This window comes from Hemitrygon akajei, chromosome 5 (assembly GCF_048418815.1).
Source record: "Hemitrygon akajei chromosome 5, sHemAka1.3, whole genome shotgun sequence".
Classification (NCBI taxonomy): domain Eukaryota; kingdom Metazoa; phylum Chordata; class Chondrichthyes; order Myliobatiformes; family Dasyatidae; genus Hemitrygon; species Hemitrygon akajei.
In genome coordinates this window covers 117,568,471-117,577,571 of record NC_133128.1, presented here as the reverse complement: position 1 = coordinate 117,577,571, position 9,101 = coordinate 117,568,471, and the positions used below count along the sequence as shown (strand labels likewise).

Below are 9,101 nucleotides of genomic sequence, written 5' to 3'. Positions count from 1 at the left end.
AGAAAGACCCAGACATTATTCCTTCCACATCACTTGCCAAATGAAAATGTGTGATTAATATAGTTATATAATAAATAGTAAAAACAGAAAATACTGTAAACATGCACAGCTCAGACAACTGCTGAGTGGAGTGAACAACAGTTAGTGTTTCAAGTTTATGAGCATTGACTCGAGGAATTAACTCAGGTTTCTTCTGCACATGCACTGATTATTTGCACCAGTTGGGTTTTCCATTAACATTTCTAGCATTTTATTTTTCAATGTAACATCAGTCTGTTCAGATATACTTTTCCTTGAAAGTTATTTTAAATAAATAGTCATAAATCTTGGTCCCTTGTGAAATTGACTCTGGAAAATCTTCAGTGATCTCTGCTGATTTTTGCCATAATGAGAAGGAGCTGTTTCAAATGCGTCATGGTCTCAGTGCGGGTTATCTCCCAGGCACAGTTGCTGAATCCCTAAAAGGGAGGACAAAAAGGCAAATGTACTCAATAGTGAAAAATTAGATAATGAACAAGTATAAAGTAGATAAATAAGTGTATTGGCAGGCACATGTTTTAATATCAATGTACCTTCTGTTTCAGAAACTCTCTCAATTTCTGAAAGTATTTAAGAATTACGGCATTCTTCCTTGGCCTGGACTCTGAGCCTGGTTTCCGGACACAGACATCCAGCACTCTGAGCTGCCGATCCAAGAGAAGCTGGAGGAGTTCCACTGAGCTCTGGACCCAGCTGACTGAGCTCAGGTTCATACTGTAGATCCTGCGGAGGTGATGCAGGGTCTGATGGACAATCCAGATCCGGTCCTGGGCCTGTGCAAAACATACATGGGGACATTAGTAGGGCCGTGGTCTCACAAACGTTTAGAATTAGAACAGAATGTTTATGAGTCTTAGTACAAGACAAAATCAAACATCAAAAAATATACAGACCGCAAATGGAGGGCTACTAACAACTGTGAATTGAAGGCCACATCATTGGCAGTTTCCGTCTACAGCTAGAGATTTCAACAGGGAATGAGCAATGAACCACACGGATGAAGAAGAAGAAGACGCTTGACTGAATGAGGGAATGGCATCAATGCCACAGGATGCTACTTACACAGAGACTAGAGTCTGCTCTCCTTTCACCAGAAATAGTGAGGGGGAGAGTTTATAGAAATCAACAATCTCATAAAGGGGGGAATCAAGGAGGTGAAACAGACAGTCGTCTGAATGGGTTGTTAAAAAGATTAAACAGTAACTTATAAAGACAGTGGCATAAACAGTTGCATGTTAACTTTGCAAACACTAGGAAAGCTGCAGATGCTGGAAATTCAAGCAACACACACAAAATGCTGGTGGAACACAGCAGACCAGGCAGCATCTATAGGGAGAAGCACTGTCGACGTTTCGGGCCGAGACCCTTTGTCAGGACTAACTGAAAGGAAAGATAGTAAGAGATTTGAAAGTGGGAGGGGGAGAGGGAGATCCAAAATGATAGGAGAAGACCGGAGGGGTTGGGGTGAAGCTAAGTGCTGGAAAGGTGATTGGCAAAAGGGATACAGAGCTGGAGAAGGGAAAGGATCATGGGACGGGAGGCCTAGGGAGAAAGAAAGGGGGAGGGGAACACCAGAGGGAGATGGAGAACAGGCAAAGAGTGATGGGCAGAGAGAGAAACAAAGAGTGGGTAAGAAAAGTAGGAGGGGCATTAACGGAAGGTAGAGAAATCAATGTTCATGCCATCAGGTTGGAGGCTACCCAGCCGGTATATAAGGTGTTGTTCCTCCAACCTGAGTGTGGCTTCATTTTGACAGTAGAGGAGGCCATGGATAGACGTATCAGAATGGGAATGGGACATGGAATTAAAATGTGTGGCCACTGGGAGATGCTGCTTACTCTGCACCTACACACCTATGCTCTGTCCACCAGAGAAAGCAGGATCTCCCAGTAGCCACACATTTTAGGTCAAGTGGTTAGGGGAATAGATGACAAGTGACTATGGGAATGGGAACTTTTTAGGGGTGTCTTGTAATGTGAGCTGAGGTGTCCTATGTCTGCACCCTGTGGTACCTGATGCCCAATGGCCATCACACATTTTTAAGATAAGCTGATCATAGGCATCTTCTACACTTCAGAACTTGAGTAGAGGCAAATAAAAGTCACAGGAAAAAAAGGTGCTGGGGTCCTCTCAGTCCATACCACCCATCAAGCAGCCACCTAAAGAAATCTCATTCAGAGTGATTGGGGCAGTGGTTGTAGAAGGGAGATGCAGCCTGGAGAGAAACTGCGAGGCAGGAGAGGCAGTTAGTCAATAGCAAAGAGTCAACCCTTTCATTTCTTCTACCAAAGTGCATGAACTATACTTTCTGACACTGTATTCCATCTGCCATTTCTTTGCCCATTCTCCTAATCTGTCAAAGTCGTTCTGCAGCCTCCCTACTTCCTCAAACTTCCTACCCCTCCACCTTCAAGTTGCCTGCAAACTTTGCAACAAAGCCATCAATTCCGTCATCTAAATCATTGATATATAACGTAAAAAGAATCGGTCCCCAACACAGACCTTTGTGGAACACCACTAGTCACCGGCAGCCAACCAGAAAAGGATCCCTTTATTCCCAGTCTTTGCCTCCTGCCAATCACCCATTGCTTTATCCATGCTAGAATTTTTCCCGTAATACCATGGGCTCATAGCTTGTTAAGCAGCCTCATGTGTGGCACTTTGCCAAAGGCCTTCTGAAAATCCAAGTACACCACATCAACCAACTCTCCTTTGTCCATCCTGCTTGTTACTTCAAAAAATTATAACAGATTTATCAGGCAATATTTTCTCTTGAGGAAACCATGCTGATTATGGCAAGTACGCTAAGACCTCATCTTCTATAATTCGCTCCAACATCTTCCCAGGCACTGAGGTCAGTCTAACTGGCCTATAGTTTCTTTTCTTCTGCCTCTCTCCCTTCTTGAAGAGTGGAGTGGCATTTGCAAATTTTTAGTCTTACAGAACCATTCCAGCATCTTGTGATTCTTGAAAGATCATTATAAATGCCACCACAATCTCTTAAGCCACCTCTTTCACAACTCTGGGGTGTATATCATCTAGCCCAGGTTACTTATCTACCTTCAGACCTTTCAGTTTCCCAAGAACCTTCTCTCTAGTCATGGTAACATCACACAATCTTCATGATCCCTGACACCTGGAACTTTTACCATACTGCTGGTGTCTTCCACAGTGAAGACTGATGCAAAATACTTCCTCCGTTCATCCGCCATTTCCCTGTCCAACATTACTATCCCTCCAGCATCGTTTTCCGGTGGTCCAATATAGAACCATAGAACCATAGAACATTACAGCACAGAAACAGGACCTTCAGCCCTTCTTGGCTGTGCTGAACCTTTTTTCTGCCTAGTCCCACTAACCTGCACCTGGACCATATCCCTCCGTACACCTCTCATCCATGTACCTGTCCAAGTTTTTCTTAAATGAGCCAGCATTTACCACTTCTTCTGGCAGCTCATTCCACACTCCCATCACTCTCTGTGTGAAGAAGCTCCCCCCCCCCCAATGTTCCCTGTACACTTTTCCCCCTTCACGCTTAACACAAGTCCTCTGGTTTTTTTCTCCCCTGCCCTCAGTGGAAAAAGCCTGCTTGCATTCATTCTATCAATGCCCATCATAATTTTATATACCTCTATCAAATCTCCCCTCATTCTTCTATGCTCCAGGGAATAAAGTCCTGACCTATTCAACCTTCCTCTGTAATTCAGTTTCTCAAGTCCCAGCAGCATCCTTGTAAACCTTCTCTGCACTCTTTCAACCTTATTAACATCACTCCTGTAATTAAGTAACCAAAACTGCTCACAATGCTCCAAATTTGGCCTCACTAATGTCTTTTGCAACCACACCATAACATTCCAACTCTTATACTCAATACTTTGACTTATAAAGACCAATGTACCAAAAGCTCTCTTTACGACCCTATCTACCGGTGATGCCACTTTAAGCGAATTATGTATCTGTATTCCCAGATCCCTCTGTTCTACTGCACTACGTAGTGTCCTACCATTTACCTTGTATGTTCTATCCTGGTTTGTCCTTCCAAAGTGCAATACCTCACATTAAACTCCATCTGCCATTTTTCAGCCCATTTTTTCAGCTGGTCAAAATCCCTCTGCAAGCTTTGAAAACCTTCCTCACTGTCCAATACACCTCCAATCTTTGTATCATCAGCAAATTTGCTGATCCAATTTACCACATTATCATCCAGATCAATGATATAGATGACAAATAACAATGGACCCAGCACTGATCCCTGTGGCACACCACTAGTGACAGGCCTCCACTCAGAGTAGCAATCCTCTACTACCACTCTCTGACTTCTCCCATTGAGCCAACGTCCAATCCAATTTACTACCGCACCATGTATACCTAGCGACTGAATCTTCCTAACTAACCTCCCTTGCGGGACCTTGTCAAAGGCCTTACTGAAGTCCATGTAGACAACATCCACAGCCTTCCCTTCATCCACTCTCCTGTCTCTCTTTATTGCACTTTATATATCTGGAGAAACTTTTGATCTCTTCTTTAATATTATTGGCTAGCTTATTTCTTATTCCATCTTTACCTTCTTAATGACTTTTTTAGTTTCCTTCTGTTAGTTTTTTAAAAACTTCCCAATCCTCTAACTTCCCACCAATCTTTGTTCAATTCTATGCCCTCTTTTTGGCTTTTATGTTGGCTTTGATTTCTCTTTTTCGCCACAGTTATGTCATCTTTCCTTTAGAATACTACTTCCTCTTTGGGATGTATATATCCTGGGCCTCCCAGATTGCTTCCAGAAATTCCAACCATTGCTGCTCTGCTCTCATCCCTGCAGCTCTTTTCCAATCGATTTTGGCCAACTCCTCTCTCATGCCGCTGTAATTCCCTATACACCACTGTAATGCTGATACATCCGAAGCTTCTCCTTTTCAAATTTCAGGGTGAATTTTATCATATTATGATCATTTTCCCTGATAGGTTCTTTTACCTCGAGCTCTCTAATCAATTCTGGTCCTTTGCAAAACACCCTATCCAGAATAGCTGATACTAGTCAGCCCAACCACGAGCTGCTCTGAAAAGCCATCTCGTAGGGCCAGGCACTCGAGAAATTCTACCTCCTGTAATCTAACACCAACCTGATTTTCCCAAACTCCCTGTATATTGAAGACCCCCATGACTGTTGTAACATTGCCCTTTTGGCATGCATTTTCTATCCTCCATTGTAATTTGTAGGCCAGAACCTTACTGCTGTTTGGGGGTCTGTATACAACTCCCATCAGGGACTTTTTACCCTTGCAGATCCACAGCTCTATCCACAATGATGCAACACCTTCTGACCCTATGCCACCTCTTTCTGAGTATTTACTGACTATGCCAGCAGGTAAACAAATCTCAGGATTGTAAATCGTGAAATATATCTATTTTGATAATAACTTTACTTGAACTTCGAACAGATATTGCGAGAGTTTCTGTCTTAAAATGTTTGTTCCAAATTCCATCTATGAATTGTGGATTTTTTCCTGCTATCCTGTACTCCAAAGTTTTGCATTCAATCTATAACATTGGTCATAAAAGTCTCTTCCATGTGGAAAGTTTATAGATGTCTACAATCATAGAACCACGTGATATGGCACATCACTGTCCGGTCTCCTCTCAGCTTTTATCTCCTTGATACCGATGGGCCAGCTATAATGTAAAATAATTTAACGAGAAACCTCACAATTCTTCAGCGCAAGTCATTTAAAGTGAAGTAGGTGGTTCCATCACCAATGAAGCACGCGGGTAGTGTGATGATCTGAGAGGATGCAAGTATTTCCTGTGATCAACAGAACTCGCAATGTTACTGGGAGGTGGGGGAGAGAGAGGAACACACAGGGAGGGAGAGGAAAAAGTAGCAGAAGGTGATAAAGGGTGACGCATTTATTGGTGACAGAGCATGTGAAATGATGGGAAGGAATTGGGTACAGAGAGTGAATTACCCGTGAGTGGGACAGAGAGAGAGGGGGGAGCAGTGTGATAACTGAAATGAGATCTATTCCGTGTGAATGGGGTCCTGAAACTCAGAGTGACAGAGTCAGAAAATGAGAGTGACATGGAGAGAAAGAATTCATATTCTGATATAGTCAAATTATTTGGATAAAGTTCGGATCCGATCCTTCGCATTACGTAACATAGTGTCTCGAATTAATTACATTAAAGTAAAATGCAGTGTTTACTCACATGAACCTCCGCCGAAAGTTTCACCAGCTCCAAGGGCTTGGTTTTCAACGACAGCCTCTCAGTCACACACTGTCGAGGGAGGCGGCCACCCTGAGACAGAAGATATTAACGTTACTGACAATCCCCACACACAGAAACACCGGAGAACAGACTCTTTGAAATCACCTGATCGGTAACAGCAAACAGCCCGGGGACTGTCAGGACCGGTCTCTGGGAGCGGGTTCAACTCACCATTTCTTTCAGTTCGCCCAGAGTCTCTGTGTTGAGAACTCGCAGTAACTGTAACCTCTCACAGCCCAGGGTCAGGGTCACGGTCAACAACAGCCACACACTGCAAACTCTCCAAACACGGCCCAATGCCATCTCCACCCAACACGGAATAAAGCACCGATCTGAGACCAGAATCAGCTCCGAAAACGGGTCTTGTTCGCCGAATGGAACTCTCGATATGGAAATGCCACGGCTTGTGATCCGGGAGCGGACGCCGGTGCTGCCGAGACCCGTGTCTGGGGATCGTGTTGTGAGCTCTCTCTCTGCCATGCTGCCGGATTTTATATGTTAAAATCCGAAAACGGGTGACATTCGAAAAGTGAAATGACTGCGGGATATTTGGGAACGCGTCGGGAGAGAGCGGTCTCCGCTCTGAAGTAAGGAATCTGAAAGCGGGAGAATCCAGCTGCAGCGACGGGAAAATCCGCCACTGGAGAGAGCAGCAGCGCTCAGGCTCTTGGTGCGTTCGTTCAGTTCGGGGGGTCCAAGGTGTTGTGGAGGGTGGGTCGAGTTTGGCAAGGGACGTGGTAGGGTGAGGACGTGACTGTGTCGGTGCATCCGTCGGGGCTGCATTTTATCAGGGTTACCGTAACACTGCATCTTTCAGCGCTGATCTTCTCTGTTACATCCAACTGCTGTGGTGCCATATCGCAGGGTGGTCAGTGCAGAGCGCCCGGGACACGTCCTTCTGGTGGCGACTGTGCTCGCTATGAAGATGGTCTGGTGTCTGGGTTCTTTACAGAAGACACTTCGGCGTTTCTTTCGTCTCCGGATCGGACGGCGATTCCGATGCCTGCTCTCTCTGCGGGTTAGTCTCCAGCTCAGCTTGCAGCTGCGCGGCAAATTCACCCGAAACGAAAGTGTCCCAGGGTAAAAGTGACGGATCGTCACTTCCGAAAGTGGGCGTGTTAATCAACAGGAATGGATCGGCAATAAAACCTCAGAAGCGAGGACATCTACTTCCTGATTAAGTGCTGGAGTCCTCGGAGCAGGGGGTTCTATCTCATTCGTATGGTTTTCGTCACTATCTAGCGCGGGAGTTCTCTGATATTACACTGGTTGAAGTATATATTCCCACCCCAGGCAGATGTCAAATTAACACCGGAGGGATTGAGCTCCGTGATTAACTGGCCTCCCCAATGCCTTCCTCAGTATCGAAGGGCACTTCAACCAGTTTAGCTTGAAGGAGCCTCTACCGAACTACTGCCAGCATGCACCGGTAACATCCAAGGACTCAACACACTCGACCACTGCGGGATGCAACAATGAAGAACACGCTCCAGACCAGCATCCCTATTTTCTTAGTTGAAGGTGATTCAAAATGTCATCGAATACTCTGCCAAACTTCTGCAGAAACTGTGGAAACTCAATGCACAGGAATTCAAGAGGCTGCAGAGTGTAGTACGCTCGTCCAGTTTCGTCACTCTCCACACCATAAATGACATCGGCAAGAGACAGTGCCCCAGGAAAGCAACATCCATTATAAACGTTCCCACGAGGCAGAAACTAGAGGAGCCAGAAGACTCACATCTCAAAGCTCTTCAGCAGCTTCTTCCCCACTGTCTCGGGGTCCTGTACCGACCTGAAATACCCTAACACGACCCTGGATTAACTTGCACAACTTACTTGTGTAGTTATGTCTACTTTCCTTATTTCGGAACTTGTGTATAATTTATGTTACTGCAAGTTTACAGAACATAGAACAGTACAGCACAGGAACAGTCCCTTCGGCCCACAATGTTGTATCGAGGCAGCTTAAAAATAAATTAAAAACGAATCCGTCCTACCTCCATCTTCCTCATATCCACGTCCACGTGCTTATCTAAACGTCTCTTTAAAAGCCTCTACTACCATATAGGAAGCACTTTCCAGGCATCTACCACTTCCAAAGTAAAAAAAAACTTACCTCTCGATTCCCCTTTGAACCCACCCCGACCCACCTTCAATGCATGCCCTCTGGTATTAGATATTTCTACCCTGGGAGAAAAAAGATACTCCCTGTCTACCTATGCATCTCATCATCATATAACCATATAACAATTACAGCACGGAAACAAGCCACCTCGGCCCTTCTAGTCTGTGCCGAACGCTTACTCTCACCCAGTCACACTGGCCTGCGCTCAGCTCAGGAATCTCCATTCCTTTCCTGTCCATATACCTATCCAATTTTACTTTAAATGACAATACCGAACCTGCCTCTACCACTTCTACTGGAAGCTCATTTCACACAGCTACCACTCTCTGAGTAAAGAATATAAACCCCTATCAGCTCTCCCTCCCAGCCTCTGCTGCTCCAAAGTAAACAACCCAAGTTTGTTCAGCCTCTCATGATAGCACATGCCCTCTAAACCAGGCAACATCCTGGTAAACCTCTTCTGCACCCTCTCGAAAGCTTCAACATCCTTCCTATTGTGGGCTGACCAGAACTGGATGCAACATAAGCTCTTGACCTTTGAGCTCAATGCCACGACTAATAAAAACAAGTACTGTATCCCATAAGCCTTCTTAACCACATTATAGACCTGTGTCCCATTCCTGCCTGCACTACCTTGGAGGTCCTTCTCCTCAGCCTCTTTCCTAACTCTATATAC

The 9,101-nt window shown here is 45.0% G+C and overlaps 1 protein-coding gene across 1 annotated transcript; it reads right to left on the bottom strand.

Annotated features, from left to right (window-relative positions):
- Nucleotides 1-359: 359 nt before the first annotated feature.
- LOC140727227 (interferon tau-3-like) lies at nucleotides 360-7,157 on the bottom strand. The gene is made up of 4 exons (XM_073044493.1): nucleotides 7,098-7,157; nucleotides 6,241-6,330; nucleotides 573-812; nucleotides 360-458 (listed from the first exon to the last, which is right to left on the bottom strand). The coding sequence occupies exons 1-4, from the start codon at nucleotides 7,155-7,157 to the stop codon at nucleotides 360-362; spliced, it is 489 nt and encodes a 162-aa protein (XP_072900594.1).
- Nucleotides 7,158-9,101: the final 1,944 nt, after the last annotated feature.